Source organism: Tamandua tetradactyla, chromosome 24, assembly GCF_023851605.1.
Source record: "Tamandua tetradactyla isolate mTamTet1 chromosome 24, mTamTet1.pri, whole genome shotgun sequence".
Lineage (NCBI taxonomy): Eukaryota > Metazoa > Chordata > Mammalia > Pilosa > Myrmecophagidae > Tamandua > Tamandua tetradactyla.
The window spans coordinates 24,886,604-24,909,148 of NC_135350.1; the positions used below are offsets into that span (position 1 = coordinate 24,886,604).

Below are 22,545 nucleotides of genomic sequence, written 5' to 3' on the forward strand. Positions count from 1 at the left end.
TATCCATTAACATGTGAGAAATGCTCTTTCACTCTTAGAAACAAACATGATTTTGGTAAGAATGCTTTAAAGTGGGTAATAAGAAAAGGGTGATGGGCAAGATTGAGATGATTGAGAGAAATGAGAAAAATCTGTCATCCTGATAAACAAACGAGATTAGACTAGCCGGTTAAAACTAATTATACTCATGAGATTTTTCCCAAGGCCTCCATGATTGTATACAAGTAGGAATAGTTTGAGGGGAAGATGCTTAATATCAACAATGGAGAGAAAGGGGTAAGATTTGAGGATTCCTATACAAGAATGTTCTAAGTATCCAAAGTAAACTCTATTTGGAACCTAAAGACCAGACACAAAGTTGGCTAATAAAAACAATCACTGTCAAGATTTTTTACTTAGAGTAAGGAGTTTGGTAGGAGAGGCCCTACAAAATAGACCAATGTCAGGGTGATGAGTACCTTCCAAATTCTAAAGTATACTTATTGCTTATTAGCAGACAGAGCCTCTTTTGTGTTTGGTTAATCCAAGATGAATTTACCAAACCTGCTAGGATCTAGAGTGACCCCAGAGACCTAACTGATTGCCATATAATTCCTGGTATACAGGGAATTTGTAGAAATAAGAGAGTTTTGTTTGAGGCTTATAGACATCGTCATTGCTCTGTTATCATTGTTTCTATGCATGTTTTGGAGGTAGAAGCAGCCAAATCCACAGGGATGCTTCAGTGGGATTTTTTCTGGACCAAAGTAGGACTTGCCACAAGTCTTGAATTCCCCCAGTCCATTAGTAGGCTAGAGAAAATATGGCAGGGGCTGGGCCTCTCTGGTGGAGAGAGGAACAAAACTATTCCTTTACGTATTTTAGATGTCTCACAGGGCATCTGCTTGTAGCTGACTTCCATTGTACTATTTTCTCTTGTTCTAGTGAAAATCATTTGGTTCTACAACAGTTAAGCTGTGAAAAAACAAAACTCAGATCATTGTCCTTTTGTTATATCAATCAAGAGTTTCTCTTGTGGCTGGATTGGCATGAAACCTATACAGTTCCTGCTGTCCAGATGCTGTCCCTAAAGAATCTAAATGGAAAACTATTTTATTTTACTGCTTTTCTATTCAAAACCACAGATTTTTAATATCTATGGCTCTTAAGTAGTTAGATACTTACTGGTTTTCTTATACCAATTCAGTAATTATCACAAACTGTACTTAACCTTTTGGTACTTCCTTATTTCCATCAGATCCTTGACTTGCCACTCTAAATTAATTGGAGAAAAAAAATGTATTTCACAGATATGTACACATATTTTCTATGGTTGACACTATCATTAACAATGTAAATGTGTGTTATATATGCTAGCCTAGTTCTTTGTAGATAGTTTTAAATTTACTTCCCAATCAAAAATTTTTCTGACTTTGAGTAAATATCTGAATAGTGTATTGTAGACAAGTCACTAAGTTAGAGAGACTGAGCCTTTCTCCCAGTTTCTAGTATGAAAATTTCAAGATAGAGATAAATTTGCAATGCAAAATACCCCTTTGTCTGAATGCTTTTTGAAGTGATACAGGTTTAAATTTTTTTTTCTGGATTTATGCTTTTTCCAAATTTTAGTTTTAAAGCAATAAGACTTTTTCTCAGCTTAAGTCACATCTTACAATACATTCTTTGACCATGAAGTTTTTTATAAATGTATTTTCTGTTACTGAAATTGCAGGGTTTAAAAAGAAATGTCTAGTGAAATAATTGTCAACTCCTTTAATAATTACTTTTCCCTATGGCAATACCCTGGTACATAAAAAACTGATAACTTAGTGACATACATTTAACAAAATATGTAATTTTGGTTTCCTTTATTCTTCGGTTTTTAATTAACCATTTTCTTAGATTTGTAAATGGCTAATTTTGCTTTGTCTTTGGCAAAGAGGGCATTTCCTTCAGAAAGAAAGGTTGCTGGACAAGGAAGACATAGGGCATACGGTTTTCTGGGCAAGGAAGACATACCAAAAAGTGCTCTTTACAGTAGGATTGAGACTAATTCTCTTACTGCATTTATGAAAATGAAGGGACAGAAATACACATTGTAGTCATATAATGAGTAACAGGGAGACTTAAAAACCCAAGCATGTTGAGTGTTTTGAATGATAATGAGAATTCAAAACCCCTATGAACCATATGTCCTCTATGCAGCCATTTTGTCTAATTACCTGGTGGGTAGATGTCCTTCCTTAGATCTCGTCAGCACTTTTGATTTTGTGGGTAAATTCGAGGATGGTTTAACTGTGGATGGCTTCCCAGTTTCTGCTCCTTGTTCTGTTGAGCTGTTTCTTCGGCGAGTCAACAAGTTTATGTCAGTCAACTCTGAGTGAACCAAAGCTGAAACCCACTCTTTTTCTGATTTAAAGAAGAAAAGAGATAGTGTTAATTATCATGTTGACTAGACCACAGGATTCTTCCTTTTATCTGATACTGCAGTGTGAAAGCTGATGCTCTGTTTTCTGTATAGGCACCTATGTGTGAGTCAATGTTTTCGTGAAGAGCGGGCTCACATCAAACCTAGTTTCTACTGAACTGTGACACTATAGCATGCACAGAATATTAACTTGCTGAAGTGTTTTTGGCCCTGGATGACAGTGGAATAGTTTTAAATTTTGAGTACATAACCAGTCTTCTATGAAGGCTAACAAATGAAAAAATATAAGGATACTGATTGTTTCAGTTTGCTACAACTGCTAGAATGCAATATATAAGAATTTGGTTGACTTCTTCAAAGGGGATTTATTGGGTTACAGATTTATACTTCCAAGTCCATAAAAATGTCCAAACTAAGCACCAGCAAGAGGGTACCTTCTCTGAAGAAAGGCCAGTGGTGTTCAGGGTTCCTCTGTCACATGGAAAGGCACATGGCAATGTCTCTCAGGTGGGTTTCAAAATGGCTTGCTCAGCTCCTATGGGTCCTTCTGGCTTCTGTGGCATTTTCTTTCTCCATCTCCAAACATCTCTGAGCTCTGAGCTCTCTGTGTCCCATCACAAAGGACTCCAGTAAAGAATTAAGACCCACCCTGAATTGGGTGGCTCACATCTCCATGGAAACAATCTAATCCAAAGGTCCTGCCCACAATAGGTCTGTGCCCACAAGAATGAATTAGAGGAACATGGCTTTTCTGGAGTACATAACAGTTTCAAACCAGCTCATCCATATAAAATAAGTGCAGTATGACCTCATTAAAATGGTGACTGATAAATAGTTACAAGCATAACTAGACAGATCTATACCAAAGAATTCATGGAAGTGATGTCTGGCTAATTTTATTTTTCTTTCTTTGAGTTTTTTGTTGTTGTTCATCTCCTTTTTACCCAGCAACAAGCATTTATTACTTCATAATTTTTTTGTTTATATATATTTTTCCTTTCTTAGAGAAGTTGTGGATTTACAGAGTAATCATGCATAAAATACAGAATTTCCGTATACCATCCTATTATTAACATCTTGATTTGGTGTGGTGGAACATTTGTTGCAATTTGTGATAGCACATTTTTATAATTGTACTAATAATGATAGTCCATTGTTTAACCTAGAGTTCACTGTGTAGTGTAGTTCCATGGATTATTTTTTAAAAATTTATTTTGTTACCATATATACAATCGAACATTTTCCCTTTTAATCACATTCAGATATATTTCGGTGCTGTTCATTACATTCATGATGTTGTGCTACCATTGCCACCATCCATTACCAGAATATTTCCATCATTCCAAATAGGACCCCTGTACATTTTAAACATTAGCTTCCCATTCCTTATTCCCACCGTGTACCCTGGTAACCTATATTCTAGATTCTGACTCTATGAGCTGGCGTAGTCTAATTACACTTGTGAAATTTTTTAAAAATCGAATTCTTAAAATGGAAAAAATAAAATAGAGAATAATTAAAGATCCCTTGTGCCCCTCCAAATACCTTCTCAATTGCCTGCCTAGTAGTCTTAAATTCCTGGGGTAAGGGACTATTTCCAAAATGCTCCCCTTTTAAAACATTGGTACTAACTAACATTTAGTCAGTGATTTCCAAAGAGTAATTCCCAGACCAGTATTATCAGCATCACGTGATAACTTATTAGAAGTGTACTGATTCTCAGGTTCTACCCCAGAGGTTTTTCCCTCAGTCAGTCTGATGACCAGTTGGTATGAGGACAGTTGCTTTATGCCACTTAGGGTTATCCCACATGCGATGGGCATGTGCTTTCATGAAACAGTCTAGAAAGAGCCCAGAAGAAACTGGGAGATGGCTAAGTTTTTTTGATGATGGTTTTGGAGGGGAATTGGTAGAGCTGTCAGAGTCTGTTAGTGCCATCCATCCCAAAGGAAGGAAACAGGCTCTGTGTTGAGGATTCATAGCAGGCCAGAGGACGTCCTCCAGGAGAGGCCTGACTGTAAGGACTTTGGATGAGAAGCACAAGTCAACTTTAGTTGGGAATAAAGCCTCCCATGGGCACAAGTATTTTGTATCACCCAAATGAATTTAATCTGGGGTATATTGAATTTAGGTTTATCAAACTATCAGCATGGATGCAACTGGGTATACTGAACCACAATGACTGATATTGAAACACTGGGAAGTAACATTCCATAATTATCTTCAAATCCAAGATGGAAGACTTCAGTTACTGCCAAATCCCAATTTCTGACAATAAACTGCTTTCAGTACTTGTAAATGCTTTTCTTAATCTCACCTTTTGAACTTGCATGAAGGAGCCACTGTAGAACCTCCCCCAGAGAATCAGTATGTAAAATGTCACAGAGCTTTATCAGGATCTAATGGAAAACAGTAGAGTTATATAGTTAGCAAATAAATGGTTTAAGGCTTCCTTTCTGGTGTAAAGGTTTATTTTACATTCTCCAGAATCTTGTCTTCCCAAATATAACCCTATACATGAGGCTCAATTAAGTCAATTGGGATTTTAGCTTGGGGGCCAAATTTCAAATGGTACACAGTGGAATCTTAGCAAAAAGCAACATCTCCAAGACAACTGATGGCTTAAGTTAGGCAATGCAGTGGATGTCTACTGTTTTGTCTGTTCAATACCAACATCTTCTGGAAGTTCACTTTTCTCCTTCTGGAGATTTTATCCTCTCTCACTGCATCATGGGTTTCTTCTGAGGAGTTGCCAGTCAAAGAAGTGCTCCCATCTGTATTGTTCCTTTCTGTAGTGGCGTGGAGCAGGGGGAGACTTGAAATCTTAGCTGGATTCATCACTGTACCTTAGTTACTTGAACACAGTGATTGGCCTAATGGGATGGGAATGTTCTCTTTATTCAACCAGAATCCTTTCCTAAGATTTTTTTTTTAAATCTGCAACTAAGGGGGATGGGGTGATAGTATAGATATACAAAGAAACAATTCTAATAAAAATGGACTATAAAAAGAATTAAAACAGAAGTACAAAATACTAAGTAAGCACATTTAATGTTGTTTCCAGTTTGAGACTAAACTGTGTCTGATGTCTAGACATGTCTGGAATTCATATTTCTTTCCTGAACTTCAGTTCTATATTCATCTGCCTACCAGATGTATCCATTTAGATATACTACAGGCACTTTAAAAATATCCCAAACTAAATCAGTCTATCTTTCCCTAAAACCTGCTCCAAATGTCCTCTTCCTCATGACTTCCCGATCTTAGTAAATGCTACCAGTGTACGTTCAATTGTCCAAGCCAGACACTGGGAATCATCCCAGACAACTCATTTGCCCTTTTCTACAACATGCTATCAAACAAATCCAGTAAATTCTCCCTTCTAAATATTTCTCAAATCTATCCATTCCTCTTTGCCCTCACTTCCTTGGCCCATTCTAAACTAGCATCAGATCTTTCTTTGAGCTATCTCTTAGTCACTCTGCCTGCAGTCTTTCCTTAAATTATTATTAATTCAACAAATATTTATGTCAGTAATTGATCTAGATGCTGAAGATATAGAAGTGAAATTAAAGGGCAGAAAACCCCATTGCCATTTATTGAGCTTTGTTACAATATTAAGATTTCTGTCTTCAATAATGCAATGTTTTAGAAGAGAGGAAGTTAAATTTGTTCCTAACTTCACAATAAATCAATGGCCATACCAAAAATAGAACATTCCTACAGGATTCTTTAGAGCATTCTGCCTCTGAAGATTTTTTCATCATTGTGGTGATTGTACATTACTCTCAGCTTCTCTCCCTACTCATAGATCAACTATATTCTCAAGAATGTAATTATCCTTTTAGTGAGAGGAAGTAGAAAATGTCCTTCTAAAAAACCTCATGCTTTTCTCTTCATTTCTCCTCAGATGCAAAATAGAACACAGTAGCTTCCAATCCCTTGGCATAAACATTTGTTTTTGCAACTTGATGAGGGACAGCAAGGCCTGTAAGCTAGTTTTATGAGTTTCGGGCAAAGTATGACCATTACAAAGAGTATCAATTCAGTCTGAATAAGGTCTAGGGAAATGGAAAAATATCCATTTTCAGACAGTAGAGTCTATCTGGGATTCCACCCATAGAAGTTTATCAAAGTTATTTCTTAGAATCTCTCAAAGACCTTTTTCTCTATGATCTCTTGATCTCTTTGAAACTGAGTAACCTTACATTCTCAAGGTAAACTCATGTTTCTTCTGCCATAGGAGTAACTAGAGAACTGTATATGGTATCCTCTGTTTCATCCTGATTGGCAAAAACTCAGAGAAGACTTCCAGGGAGGCTTCTTAAATTGAATAAAATCTGCATGTGACTTATATCCCAAAGGTTGGGACCCAGCATCACAGGTTCTAGAGTGCCAGCTCTGGTACCTATCATAAATGTTGTCCTTCTGTCATCCCATCTTTTGCAGAACTTTCCAGTTTTCATTCTAACAATAAAATTCTCCAAAATGGTTCCTGGGAACTTATAGGGTTCTGTGTACTTGTCCTGAACATAGCTCATGAAATCGCAGAATGTGTCATTGATACCCTCCTATTGTATTAACAGACATTTTTCTTTTGTGGTAATTCTGAAATTTAAAAATATATCTCATTAATTTCTTTTAAAATGTTGTGAGACAACTACTTACAAGAACACATGGTTATTTTTTAACCACTTGTAAGATAACACATACAACACACACCCCACCACCACCTCCACCACTTATTACTAACTGTCCCAGACCTTAATTAGATATCAAAAGAGAAACCAAATTTGGTATTTTAAACATTCTGAGTAGCCATTTTCATGTAATCTATAGCTGAGGTTCATACTCAGCTTTTAATTTTTTCCCTCAAATTATGTGACCATTAATTTCAAAGCATATTTTTTAATGCATCTAACAATCCCATTTGCTGATTATTGCCCAAAAACTTGTCAGGAAATTTATTCCTGGATTAAAAGGGTGACCCTTTCATACTTCACACTCTTTTTAAATATAACAATTATTTCAATAAAAACATACAGTAACAGAGTGCTTCCCTGGACTGGCCAGCTTGTGCCCAAGGTAATTCTCATAGCAATTCAACCAAAGTTGATGCTTTTGACTTCCCATCGTTTTTCTAGTCTAATGATCACTAAGTCTCACTCTGGTAGTGTAATCAGGAATGCAGCTTTAGTTAATAGTAGTATTGATCAATCATTACTTTAGAGGAAGGAATAGTCTAAGTAGTAAAAGAGGTCATTCTAAACAAGCTTACTTTGCTTTTCTCTTTGGGTACAGTATAATGTTTCCTTTAAAACTCCTCATTTAGGAACCAATGTCACTGGCTCTTTTAGGAAATGTGAGATTTGATAAAGGAGAAATAAATTATAAAATTGGCACAAAGCTAGTGGTGAAATCATTATCCTAGAATGACAAGTCTGTTTCTCTATGGATGAGTACAAATTTTAAAAAACGTGGGATGTGCTAAATCAGGCTGAGAGATGGACTTTTTACATTTCTCACTTTAGGAGGAAGCTCCCTAGACTTTGGATTTAGTGGATTATGAGGTAAAGCCAAGGATACCAGCCTCAATTTAAGTGTGCTATGACTAGAGAAGTATGCAAAGAACATGGCTCAGCACCTCTTGTAAAATATCTGTCCCCTCCCAAGTCATCAGGTCAGGTCGGACAAGATTTAGTGATTCTGAATCTCTGCAATGAGTATCACTAGACATCACAAGGGAAATTAGTTGATGATATTGAAGCATTTTATACCAAAAGGCAACACTACCCAAACAAAGTACCTGGAATGGGACAACCTGTAAGTTTGCCCCCATCTCAAATTAATTCTGCAATTGTATCTGGAATGACTCTTCTAAAATACAACTAACCATGCAGTTATTGCACATACAAAGTAATTCAGTATAATTCAGTGCTTAAAATTCTTCAGAACACTTGAATATGGCTTACAAAGTACTTCAGTATCTGGACTGTGCTTAAGTCTCCAACCCCACCTCTTGCTATCTTCTCCCTGCACTTTCTATATAAGTCATGTTGAATTACTTTTAGTTCCTTAAATAAGCAATGACCCCACCTCTTCACATATAGTGGTACTTTGGTTTGGAACAATCTCTTCCATACTCCTCTTCATCATCCAGTTGTATGGAAAGCATTCTTTAGATTTCTTTATCCTTGAGAACTCTCTACTTGCCAAAATCTCCTCCTCTACAATCTTAAAATGCCTATATAATCCCTCTCATAAGCTCTATGAATGATGGAACCATTTGTGTCCCCAGATGCTATTATTTTGTAGTTGATACTAAAAAATATTTTAAAAATAAGTTAATATTTTTGTCAACTTTGGTGTGAAAATAAAACTTTTCTGAAAATTCAAGATCTTTGGGAGGAAGGCTTAAAACAAGGTATCAATAAACAAGAATACTGTTTTTCCTTTCCTTTAAAGTAAGTAATCATGAAACTTAAACTCTTTCACACACACAAACACACTTGCACAAACAGTTCTTGATTTCCATTACCCATTCAGAGTTTTCAGCCTGGACACTAGGAAATTGGGAGATAGTTTTCAGGTTTTTTGATGGAAAGCATGGAAGGATGGAACACCTCCAAGATGGGGTCTTTTTTAAGACTCTTATATAAGCCAGGGAATCTCAGAACTATTTTCTCACTTTATTCTCTCTTCTTTCATTTATTTCAAAAATAGTCAACAATTACTTGGTAAAATGCCATGCTTTTTACACCAGTTAATATTTGCTAAAGACTCCATTATGAACAAAAGAGACAAGATTCCTTCTTTAAAAGTTTATATTTTAGTGGATTTTTGTATCTTTTCAATTAAGCTAGTATCTGTAAAGGGGCTGATACTTTTGAGAGGAAGACTCTTTAACAGATATACATATAGGATCATGCTGGTCTACTAATGTGTCCAAGGAAGAAAGTTTTACCAAAACTGCACTGAGCTTATGGTTTCTTAATTCAATATTTTTGTGATTAGCTGATTTTCTGCAGTTCCACTTTGATCTTGGTAGCACTTTCCTTTTGGTTCATTTATTCAACATTCAATAAGTATTTGTTGAATAATTACTAGATGACTAACACTCATGTAGGCCCTGAAGATAGATAAGGCAGTAACTAAAAAGATATGTATTAGATTTTATGGGACTTAAATTTAAGTAAGGGTAAATTGAAGAGAGACAATAGTCAAAAAAAATAAATAAATACGAACATCTATATAGCAATTGCTATAAAAATAATAACAAAATATAATAGGTTAGAATGTGACTGAATAGCTACTTTAGATTTGGTGGTTAGGGAAAATGTCTCTGAGTAAGTGACTGCATTGGTTTGTAAGCTGCCAGAATGCAATATACCAGAATTGGAATGGCTATTATGAAGGGAATTTAATAAATTACAAGTTCATAGTTCTAAACCTATTAAAATGTCCAAACTAAGGCATCCAGGAAAAAATACCTTAATTCAAGGTAGGCCAATGGGTCTGGAACAGTTCTGTCAGCTGGGAAGTCACGTGGCAGGTACTTGCTGGTCCCTTGTTCCTAGTTTCTGTTGCTTTCTGCCTCTGTTGCTGTGAGGGTTCCTCACTTAGATTATCTGGGGCTGGCCTTCATCTCCTGGCTTCCCTTGGCTCTCTTCAGGTTCTGGCTTTCTTAACATCTCATGATAGCATCTAATGAGCTGCAAGTATCCACCTCTCTGTTCTCCAAGTGTCAGCATCTGTGTCAGCTCTGTTCTGAAGTTTCTGTTGGCTCTCCCTCTCTCTGTTGACTCTGTGACTTCCATTATTTCTGAGGTTTCTCCAAAATGTTTCTGCTTTTAGAGGACTCCAGTAAACTAATCAAGACTCACCTGGAATGGGTGGAGTCACATCTTCATCTAATCAAAAGGTCACACCTACAGTTAGGTGCGTCACATTTCTGAGGAGATAATCTAATGAAAAATTCCCAACCCACAGTTTTGAATCAGGATGAAAAGAAGTGATTGCTCCTACAAGATTGGATTAGGACTAAATCATGGCTTTTCTGGAGTACATAGTACCTTCTAACAGCACAATGACAATTAGACAGTCTTGAATGAGAAAAAGGTGCCACTACGGAGAGGATCAAGGCAAAAAGCATTGTTGTTAGGGAAAATGGTTTGCAGAAAGGCCCTCACGTGGGACAGAAATATCAGTGTGGTCAGAATGTGGTACGTGAGGTGGATAGTAACTCTGAAGACATGGTATAATATAAAATGTTTAGCCAGAATCATCAGGAAATTTTGTGTAAGCACAAGTCAAAGCTGCAAATACTCTCCCTTCTCCATCTTTCTTTTTATTCTCCCTTCAATTTTTAATTATCATCATAATATTTTACGTAATGCCATTATGTTCTACTTTTAAAACAGCTCCTTCTCAGAATTATTCAATAACCATCTTTACAACTTGCTCTGCTACTTATAGCTGCTATTACAGATACATATTATATGTAACTGTTCTTAGAGTCATTATTATAACATTTTAACCCTTAGTTCACTGTAGTGGGTCTTACTTTAGGGCAATGTGGAGGTTACCAAAGGAATCTAGAGCAGAAAAGAAAGAAAGATGACAAATGGCACCTGACTGATTTAGTCTTAATTATATGACATTCTCAGAAATAACTGCGGCCGAGGAGAACCTTTCAGTAGGCTGATGCAACATGCTACTATTAATATGACCCAGTTTATATCAGCAGGCAGAGAAGACCTGAAGAATTAGTTTCCACAGATGAGAGGGAGAGAAGAATGTTGATTGGAGGAAACTTTGCCTTAAAATATGTGAAGGAAATGCATAGGTAATGGCAAGAAGATAAAAGTAGTGTCTCTTGAGCATTAGGAAGGTGATAAATACATAGAAAAAATAGGACTGGGTTTGTTTGGCATAAGCCAAGAATTTCATTATGTCTAAACCATAGGTCATCTTTCTGTGAGAGTGACAGGATTATAGGGAAAAGTAAACCTGGAAATTAAAATAGGATTAGGTCTTAGATTTCAGGCTATTTTAAATCAATTCAGTTGTCAATAGAGAATCATTAAAGAATCTTAAAGAGGCTAATGATGTGACCTTTTATGCATATTCATGCTGTTCCCAAGTTATGCTGCTTACTTTAATTTCCTGATCCAGATAATTTGGTATGCAAACAGTGTTCTCTTTGATGCCATTCTTGGTATTCCTTACTTCTGAAAAATAGGAACCAGCACTGGAACACGTTTTTGGAGGTGATGGCAGATTTTTTGCTTTAATTTCTTCCTAAATAAAAAGTATAATCAATATGAATTTGTATCCACTTATAATTTCTACTAAAATTAAATGTGATATGATTGAGAAATATTTTAGTGAGTAAGAGAGATCCATGAAAGTATTAATCCTCCCTTAAAACCTAATTATCAAAAATTTGCATCCAGAGACAAAACAAATAATAATGTCATTTACATTGTTGAGATCATTTTAAATCATTGGCTAAACACCAAGATGATTTTTTAAATGCTTAATGTATAACCTTTTTGCAGTCCCAGATAACAAACAACTCATGACTCAAGGGATTATCTGTTGATTTGGGGAAGATTTCTTTTTTATAATTGGGAAAAGACAGCTGGGAGGTTTTATGCTGTGTCTGTGAAGAGACTTCATGATGTGAATTGAATTGCTGCTTCCTTGCTCTGCCAATGGCAGCTGAGGGCCAGAGTTAGAGAAGCAGAACTAAATTACTTCCCTTGATTAGTGGTAAGGGGAAATGGAAAGGCTATTTTCTTGTCCACAAGGTAAATATACTGCTTACAAAAAAAAAATTGTGGTTGCTTTAAATCCAAGAGGAGTTATAAAAGCCTTAGATTTATGTGACTGCTCCAGGGAAGGCTTTTAAACTTTCAGATGTGAGTGATATATAAAGACACATATATAAGCTAGTAACTGAATGAATCAACAACCTGGGACTGTGATGATTATATTTGATAAAACGATTTTTAATTATTGACACAGTGAAAATGAAGCTATAATGTGTTTGGATACAGTCTTCTTCTTAAAGTTTATTATGTAGACTTATCTTTTGGAATAGCAGTATGCTTTTTTTTTATTCAACTCTCCCATAGAACACAATTAATATGGCTGAAAAATATCAGTAGTATCTGAGGCTGTATGCACCCAAAAAAACTTCTTAAATCTAATCCATTCCTGTGGGTGTGAATGCACTATAAGTAGGAACTTTTATTGAGGCTACTTCAGTTAAGGTGTGACCCACCTCAATCAGGAAGGTTCTTAATTCTATTACTGAATTTAAGCAGAATGAAATTCAGACAAAGGGAAAGAAAGCCACAGAAACAAGAAACTGAAATCCATAAAACCCACAAGAGAAGGGAAAGACCAGCAGATGCAACCATGTGCCTTGCCATGTGACAGAGGAGCCAAGGATTGCCAGCAGAGGAAAGCATCACCTTGATGATGCCTTGATTTGAACTTTCTTTTAGCCTCAGAAACAAAAGCTAATAAATTTCCATTGTTTAAGCCAGCCCATTTCATAGTATTTGCTTGATCAACATAGGAAACTAAAACAGTATCAAAGAGTAGATAAGATAGCAGGAATGACCAGGTGAAAAGTGAACAGGTGAGAACCTGGTGATGTTATGTGGCAAGTACAAAATCCATGTTTGCCCTGAGGACATTATCTGGTCCTGGAAAATGAGAACTTTCCTTTAACAATGTTAAAGGATGTGCAAGACAGGACTCACAGTTCAGTACTTAGATGAGGACCACTCAAGGGCTACACTTTCCAGGTGAAGGTGACCTTGGAAGTGCAACAGTCCTTACAGAAATTACAGCCTGGAATAAAGGTTAGAACTTGGTTTAAGTTAGTCTAGGTTGGTAGGGCCTCCAGGTTCCTACAAGAAACAAATACAAATTCTTTCTGGAAGAAATTTCCTCTATCATGGGCTTCCTACCAATAATGTTTGGTTCATATTGTCTAGCAATTAACTCATGGGTCAAAAAAAGTTGTAATGAAAAACAGAAAATATTTTGAACTCAATGCTAATGGAAATGCTATGTAGCAAAACTTACAAAAGCAGGTAAAGCAATCTTCAGATGATAATTTATAGCTTTAAAATACATGTAGTAGAAGGGAAAATGAAGCTAGAAAAGTACTATAAAATAAAGTTATTGAATGGAAAGAGAAAAAACATTAATAGAATTTAGCAAAATAGAAAACAAATATCCAATACAGAGTAACATAGAAAAAAAAATTAGTTCTTTGAAATACTAGTAACACTGCTAAACTTCTGTTGAGACTGGTCAAGACACAAATTACCAAAACTGTTAAGCAAAAGGGTGCATCTTATAAATCCTGCAGATACTGAAAAGAGAGTATGAGGATATTATTAATAACTTTGTCAATATATTTAAATTTTAAATGAAATGGACAATTTTTAGAGAAAGAATAGATTACCAAAATTGATTCAAGAAGAACCAGAATACCTGAACAATTATATACCAAAATACATTTCAAAGCAAAGAATATTATCAAGGATAAGAATATTAATTTTTCAAAAGGGTAGTTTCATCCAGAGGCTGTAACAAGCCAGAACAGTTACACTCTTAATAAAAGAGCTTCAAAATGCATGATTAAAAAGCTGACAGAAATCTACATTTATAGTCATAGATTTCAACACTTCTCTCTCAATGACTGATAGAAAAAGTATACAGCAAATCAGTAAGGCTATGGAAGTCTTGAACAACAGTACCAACCAACTTGACCTAATAGATATTTATATTACACTTTATCCAACATCAGCAGGGAACACATTCTTTGCTCATGCACTCAGAATATTAATCAAGGCCAACTGCTCTAGTTTGCTAGCTACTGGAATGCAACACACCAGAGATGGATTGGCTTTTAATAAAAGGGGATTTATTTTGTTGGTTCTTCAGAGGAAAAGCAGCTAACTTTCCACTGAGGTCCTTTCTTACGTGGAAGGCACAGGATGGTCTCTGCTGGTCTTCTCTCCAGGCCCCTGGGTTCCAACAACTTTCCCCGGGGTGACTTCTTTCTGCATCTCCAAAGGCCTGGGCTGAGCTGCAAGTGCTGAGATGAGGAATGCCGAGCTGCTTAGGCTGTACTACATTGCGTTCTCTCATTTAACCACCAGCCAATTAAGTCAAACGTCACTCATTGCAGCAGACACACCTCCTAGCTGACTGCAGATGTAATTAGCAACAGATGAGGTTCATGTACCATTGGCTTATGTCCGTAGCAACAAAACTAGGTATGCTCACCTGGCCAAGTTGACAACTGAATCTAACTAACACACCAACCATATTCTGGATCATATAAGAAGTCTCAATACATTTTAAAAGTTTCAAAATATACAAGTATGTTCTCTGATCACAATGGAATTAAATTGGAAATCAATAACAGACAGGCATCTGGATAGTCCACAAGTATTTGAAAATTAAATATTTTTAAGTAACTGATGAGTCAAAAAAGAAATTAAGGAAATTAGGAAAATTTTTAAACAGAATGAAAATGGAAACCAACATAGCAAAATTTTGGAGATACAGACAAAGCAGTGCTTTTAGTAAAAAAATAGTAATGAATGTCTATATTAGCAAAGAAAAATGTCTCAAATTAATAACCTAAGCTTTAAGAGCAGAAATCAATGAAATAGAAACAACAAAAAACCAATAAAGATAATGAAATGAAAAGCTGATAAATAAGTTGATCAATAAAATTGATCAATAAAATCAGTACATATCAGAAAAAAAATGACACAAATTAACAATATCAGGAATGAGACAGCAGATGTTCCCACAGGTAATATAGGATATTAAGGGTATTTTATGAACTTTATATCAATAAATTCAACAACTGAGATGAAGTGTACAAATTCTTTGAAAAACGCAAACTACCAAAGCCTACTAAAGAATAAATAGGTAATCCGAATAGCCTATTTCAATGGGAAAAAAAAGAGTGAGAGAAATTGAATTTGTAGTTAAAAGCCTTAATTCAAAGAAGACTTCAGGTCCATATGGCTTCACTGAAGAATTTTGCTAAATTTCTAAGGAAGAAAGAATAGCAATTCCACATAAACTGTTCCAGAATATTGAAAAGGCATTCCCAGCTTATTCCATGAAGCCAGCATTATGCTGATGCCAATCAGAAAAAGACAAGAAAAGAAAATTACAAACAAATAACCTTTATGAACATAAGCAGAGTAATGATAAACAATATTTTATCAAATTGAACCCATAATGAGGATAATACATCATGACCTAGTGTGGTTTATACTAGGTACGTAAAGTGGGTTTAATATTTGAAAATTAATCAATGTAATTCACCATATCAATAGACTAAAAAGAAAAATCATATGATCTTCTCAATAAATAAAGAATAAGCATTTGGTAAAATCCAGCCACCATTTCTGATAAAAATTCTCAGCACACTAGGAATGAAAGGAGACTTCCTCAACCATTGAAAGGGAATATACTAATAAAGTAAACTAACATCAATGGCTAGTCTGCATGCTTTCCCTCTATGGTCAGGTATAAGGCAAAGATATCTGCTCTCATTTCTTGTGTTCAACAATCATTGGAGGATCTAGACATCGTAATAAGGCACAACAGAGAAATAAACAGTGCACATATTTGAAAATTTAAAAGAAAAACTTAAAAAATTGAACTTTAACAAAATTATAAATTTTGGTTCTTCTAAAGACACTTACAAAAAAAGGGCAAGTTTCAGACTGGAAGAAAATATTTGCAAAATGTATATGTGACAATTTTCAAAATGTATATTTAGGACTTAACTAAACTATAGAGAGACTAGTTACAATTAAAACAACTGACCATACTGAGTTTTGGGAGGATGAGGAGTAGAGGAAACACAGCTGGGGGTGGGGGGTGGGGGAAGGTAAACTGGTATAAATTTTGGAAAAGAGTTAGCAGTTTCTTAAAAAGTTAAACATATACCTACCTTAAGAACCAGCCAAAACACTTCAAGAGAAAAGAAAGCATACACCCAAAGTTTTGTACACAAATTTTTATATCACCTTATTTATTAAAAATTGGAAACAACCCAAATGTCCATCAATAAGTGGATGGTTAAACAAATTATAGGATGCCCATACAATCGAATACTACTCAGCAATAAAATGGAATGAACTATTAATACACATACTAATACAGATGACATTCAAAATAATTATAAATTAAAGGAATCTTGATAATAAAAGAGAACTCACTATATGATTTTATTTATATAAAATTCCCAAAATGTTTGCCTTTGGGGAGGTCAGGGTCCAGGGGAAGAGAGATTAACAAAGAGTCATGAGAAAATTTTTGTAGTGATTGGTGTGTTCATTATCTTGGTTTTGGTGATGGTTTCCCTTGTGTATGTGTGTGTGTGTGAATGTGTGTGAAAACCCACCCAATTGTATACTTTAAATACGTGCAATTTGTATTATGTTAATTATACCTTAATAATACTGTAAAAAATATTGTAGAACATGGAAAAAGGAGAGGAAACGAGAGAAGAAATTATAGAAGCAAAGCTAAATAGGTAGCTTTAAATAACCATTTCGTTACCTTTTTAATTACTAAAGGATTCTCACAGGAAGTTTTGAAGCACTCCTTGATTTTTCTACAAGGTTCTGAAATGAAATTGAGGAAAAACTTAGATCAAATTGAAGGAAAAAATCTTGCTATTACATGACACATGTCGGTTGCTGAAATAAATGAGAATACATCTAAATTTAAATTAAGGTCAATTTAGGAATCTGTTCATAAATATGAGGAAAATTGCAATTGTATTGCAATAACATAAGAAAAACATATTTATATCATGACCCAATTCTATGCCTGAGAAAATGATATAAAGGAAACACTGCAAGTGCTTTTTTAATCTGATTAAACTGATTAAAAATATTTTTATTAATAAAACAACATACAGACACACAAACATTCTTAACATACAAACATTCCATACATGGTATACAATCAATGTCTCACAATATCATCACATAATTGCATATTCATCACCATGATCATTTTTTGAGCATTTGCATCACTCCAGAAAAAGAAATAAAAAAGGAAAACCTCATACATATCATACCCCCTCACCACTCCCTCTCATTGACCATTAGTATTTCCATCTACGCAATGATTAAACTGATTTTAAAAGTACATGTTTCAGTGTGACATCTTTTCCCTGTTTCCTATTCACTTCCTCTAAAGAGATTGTATGTGTACTCTTCGCCCTATAGACAGAAGGAGATTGCGTGTGCTGACTTATAATTGCATTCTTAATTTTCTTTCTTGTTTCATCAGCCTTTCAACTCTACCTATTTCATCATCTACCAAAATCCCTCTAAATTACCCTGACAATACTTAAAGCTTGTAAATTTCTTTTTACATTAATTTGAAGATGTGCGCTCTCTCTCTCACAGAAGTCCTCATCAGCACAATTTTTTAAAAGGTGGAAATATTTTGCACATACATCCCAGAATAACCGAATTCACTAGCTCTAGTTGAAGAAAGATAGAAAAGTAAAATGTACATTTACCTCTCTCTCAAAGTTATGTGAATGAGTCTAGCAAATTAGTGCTCATTTATGGAAAGCCAAAAGTTCCCTAGTAATTTTAAGCTAAAAAGTAAACAATAAGGATAATTAGGTGCGTTTGATACTTTGGAAGGGCTGGAGCAGAGAACTCTGGACTTGACCTTCACAAATTACTCCAAAAACAGCATCTTGGAACTGCCCCAACAGTGGGGACAGAGCATTTAACACAATTAAGAGGAAGGGGAGTCAGGAGGCCACTGCCATTTGAATTGCCGCCAACATCCATGAAGCTAGAGATCAGGCACTGGAATCCTGCTGCAATTAGAAAGCTACCGCATCTGCTGACTTTGACTTTTGACATGTATAAATCCAGAATTTGGACACTGGAATGTGATAGCAGGAAAACCTCATGCCTGCACCGTTGTGTTTGATAACAGAAAGCTACTAAAAAAGATGACCTTACCCTCACATCTGCTATATAAATCTTACTAGATGGTACCACCTAATTCCCATATGGAACTATACTTGCAGGAGACCCCTGGAAATGTGATTTTTAAATTGCTAGGATCTGCAGTACAAGAAAGTGTACCAGAAAAAAGGCAGAATATGTGGGCTTTGACTCATCATTGCTAGTGGAAAGGAGGGAAGTGGCTCTCTTGAAAGGATAAAATAAGTTGAAATGCTAAAGACCTTAGAATAATATCTGGTATGGAGTAAGTACTCTTTAAATATTCATTCTTATTGTTATCTTTGGAAAGTTATGTATTTTACAACATTATAACACAATTTTCAAGTGCCCTGAAACTTTTAGTGAGAGCATGTGTTTGTACAGAGTAAGGGAAAGTGAGGAACTGGATATAATTTCTAACATCCAGAATGCCTTTCTTCTATTTCACTTTGGCCATTTGTAGCTGCATATTGCTTTGAGTAGTCCCTTTTCATTTCAACTCAATATGCATCAATTAATGAATTACTTACTAAGGGGCAGACACTCTTCTGGGACCTAGGGAGAGGACAAAAATGGCAAAAACACAGAAGGCAATAACACTGGAGCTTGTCCTTGAGAAAATCATAGTCCAGGGAAGAAGATGTGAAGGTGCAATTCCATCCTTATTGTTTTTCCTGGACGCACATTTTATCTGAAGTAGATCCCTTATCAATGTTCCCTAAACATTCTTTTTTAGTATTTTTTAGCTAGTTCTGTGGAGATAGAGTCTAGAACCAGTCCATTATTGGGTGAATTATGTCTCTCCACAAAACATGTTGAAGACTTAATCCCCCATTTCTTAGAATGTTTCAGTTTGCTAAAGCTGCCAGAATGCAACATACCAGAGATGGATCGGCCTTTTTTTTTTTTTGCATGGCTAGGCACCAGGAATTGAACCCAGGTCTCCAGAATGACAGGTAAGAACTCTGACTGCTGAGCCACCATGGTCCACCTTGGGTTGGCTTTTTATAAGGTGATTTATTTAGTTAAAATTTTTTATTTCATCAGAGGAAAGGCAGCTAGCTGTCACTTCTCTGTTACATGGGAAGGCACATGGTGATGTCTGCTGGCCTTCTCTCATGGTTTCTGAGTTCTAACAACCTTTCCCAAGACCATTCCTTTCTGCATCTCCAAATGTCTGGGCTGAGCTGCAAGTGGTGAGATGAGGTATGCTGAGCTGCTGAGCTCTCTTCTGACCTCTCTCTTTTAAGCCTCCAGCCTATTAAATTAAACTTCATTCATTGTGGAAGGCACTTACCTTAGCTGAAGGCAAGTGTAATCAGTTATAGATGAATTTCATATACTGATGATTTAAGGCCACGGAAACAGAACAACGGGGCATCATCACCTGGCCAAGTTGACACCTGAACCTAACTACCACAGTAACCTTGTTAGGAAATAGGGTTAAACCGATGGAATTGGGGAAGAGAAAATGAGGTCATATTGGATTAGAGCTGGCAAATGTCCAGTCCAATGTGACTGGTCTCCTTATAAGATAGGGAAAGGAGACATGAACAGACAGATAAGGGGAAAATACCATGTGATGACAGGCAGAGAACACCATGGATTACTTGGAAACCACCTCTGGTAAGAGGAGGCAAGAAAGGACACTCTTCCCCTCCACCTTTCACAGGTTTAAGAGGAAGCATGGCTCTGTTGACACCTTGATTTCAGACTTCTAACTTTAGCAACTGTGAAACAATATATTTCTACTGTTTTGAGCCATCCAGTTTGCAGTACTATGTTGTGGAAACCCTGGCAAACTTAGATATATACTAAATATTTCTTTAGGAACAATTCATAATAGCAATAATAATATTTCTTAACATATTTTCCTAAGTTGAAATTAGAAGAATGAATTTTTTTTTAATGAGTAACCTATTTCCCATTGTGGAATTTTTATGATTACTTTAAAAAATCACTGTAGCTATATTAGCTGTTACTGAGTGTCATCTAGATTTTCTACCCCTGGGTGGTTTGGAGGAGGCCTGGGAAAATATTCATCGGTTGAGACTCACCAGAATGAGGCCTTGGAGGCACTTTCACATTGTCTAAGGCTGGCGAGACTCCTCTGACAGGGCTCTCCATGGTTGCAGCGCTGGGTGGGTTACTGCATCTGGCAAGTGATACCTCATCCTTCTCCAAGTGGTTCAATGGGCTGACACTCCAGAGTGGTCTGAATGAGTTCTCATCATCATTCACATTACAGATCGGAATGTTATTCAAACCTGAAAGAGTACAGAAAAAAGCACACACAACAGATTAGGTTTCTGTTAGGTTTTCATCAAAGGAATGGCAATTTCCCAACCAAAAAGTTGGATTTCAAACTGTATAAAACAGTGTCAGGTGAACATCTTCTCACAGTCAGTGTAGCCAATGTTGTTTGCAATGCAGTGTTCTTTAAAAAGGTCTCCCATTTTACTGGCCTTGAGAATCAGGCCCACATCTTTGATCTTAGTCTGGAATCCAAGAGGAGTAAATTTACTTTCTATACCAGACAGACTTCTCATATCTCAATTCTTGATAATGACTGAGAGGGATGGTGCTAAACCTCTTCATGAATGTCAGATTTAGATTTTTGAAAGCATCCAGAAAGTCTAAGTATAATAAAGCTTCCTAAAATGGGTTTACTGGCTCTTCTTTTGTACTGACAAAAAGTAAAAAGCTGTTGGTGCAAGGAATGGGAGGGAGGTAAAAGTAGATTGTGAGGGGCAGAATGAATGAGAGTTTGGCTTATAAGTTAAATCATAAAAGTTAAGGAAGGGTGTGCAGTGGTGGCTCAGTGGCAGAATTCTTGCCTGCCATGCTGGAGACCCAGGTTCAGTTTCTGGTGCCTGCCCCTGTTAAAAAAAAAAAGTTAAGGAAAACCAAAAGTTTTGGAATTCTTAATTTAAAATTTAATTTAAAAATAGCAAGCAAATGGTCTTTTTTGTGCACAAAATTCATACCAAAAGTTTTATGTCAGTGTAGTTAATGGTATAAAAGTATTGGATCTTAATTTATGACTTCTAGTTCATATTCTCCTCTCTAGGTAAGACTTGTTTTGGCTTCTATATGAGAGAAGGGGGGATGTGATCTATTTTTTTCCCCTCAACATTATCCTTCTCCGTTTACTGCTTCTAGCTCCTCCAGCATTGGGGTGGAAGGTTGAGGAGTGCTAGAGGAGACAAAAAGTCTTACTTGCTTAATGGTGTTTTAATTTATTGTTGGCATGTACATGAGGCAGAGAAGAATACTGGCTCTATGTTCCATGGGGTAAACTTTTGTGGGTTCTTTAGAGACCCCAGCTGAGATCTCTGACACTGTTCACTGTCATAGGTGATGGACCTACCAGATAACTATTAACAATTTCTTCCTTCTCCTCCGGACCCAAAGTAAAATCTCACCCAGACTCTTTAGGCTGGGATTGACCAGTTATAGCACTTGGCTCTATTTAGCTGGATTCTTTCAAAACAGTTCTAGACCACCTTCCTTCCAGAGTGTCTACTCTAACCTATGGGAAATAAAACCCTTCACACTGTCTTCCATGAGAAAGCAACAACATGCCACCTTTTGCTCCTCTGACACAGGAAGCTCTAGCTAGTCTCTTTTCTTTAGATTTTTGGGTTAGAGTTTCTGCGTCCTCCCTAGCTATTCATAGGGATACAGGACAAGTTGGCCTGTATGCAATCTCCCTATAATCCTCAGCAGAAACAGTTTAGGGCAGACCAGAAACAGTATAGTCGAGGAGCCAGCCAGCCAGTAAGATCTGTGTCTCCTTCTATAGATTCCACACTCTCTATAAATGTTCTCTGGAAAACCTGCTGGTGTAGGTGAATTCAGCCCTAAAGGCCCGACACCACACTGACTTTTTCAAAGAAATCCTTACTTTTTCTTTTCAATGAACCTTTACTCTTCTCTTAGCTTGGAGATAGCCAATGGCTACCAAGGTAGTGTCAGTTTTTTGATAACCCCTTAGCAAGTTATGCACAAATTATCTCATAATTTGACAGTTGCTGATGGTGCTTTGTGTCACAAAGTAATGATAGTCAAACTTCTTTAGCTACTGTAACCTTT

The 22,545-nt window shown here is 36.1% G+C and overlaps 1 protein-coding gene across 2 annotated transcripts in view; it reads right to left on the reverse strand.

Annotated features, from left to right (window-relative positions):
* The window catches only part of C24H4orf17 (chromosome 24 C4orf17 homolog), a 34,498-nt gene that overhangs the window by 1,020 nt on the left and 10,933 nt on the right, over positions 1-22,545 (reverse strand). For both annotated transcript variants that reach the window (XM_077142725.1, XM_077142724.1), the window contains exons 3-8: positions 20,508-20,717; positions 17,030-17,094; positions 11,564-11,707; positions 4,725-4,806; positions 2,202-2,388; positions 1,211-1,254 (exon numbers count right to left, since the gene is read on the reverse strand). In XM_077142725.1, coding sequence (XP_076998840.1) covers positions 1,211-1,254; positions 2,202-2,388; positions 4,725-4,806; positions 11,564-11,707; positions 17,030-17,094; positions 20,508-20,717 — 732 coding nt within the window. The remainder of the gene's footprint in view (positions 1-1,210; positions 1,255-2,201; positions 2,389-4,724; positions 4,807-11,563; positions 11,708-17,029; positions 17,095-20,507; positions 20,718-22,545) is intronic.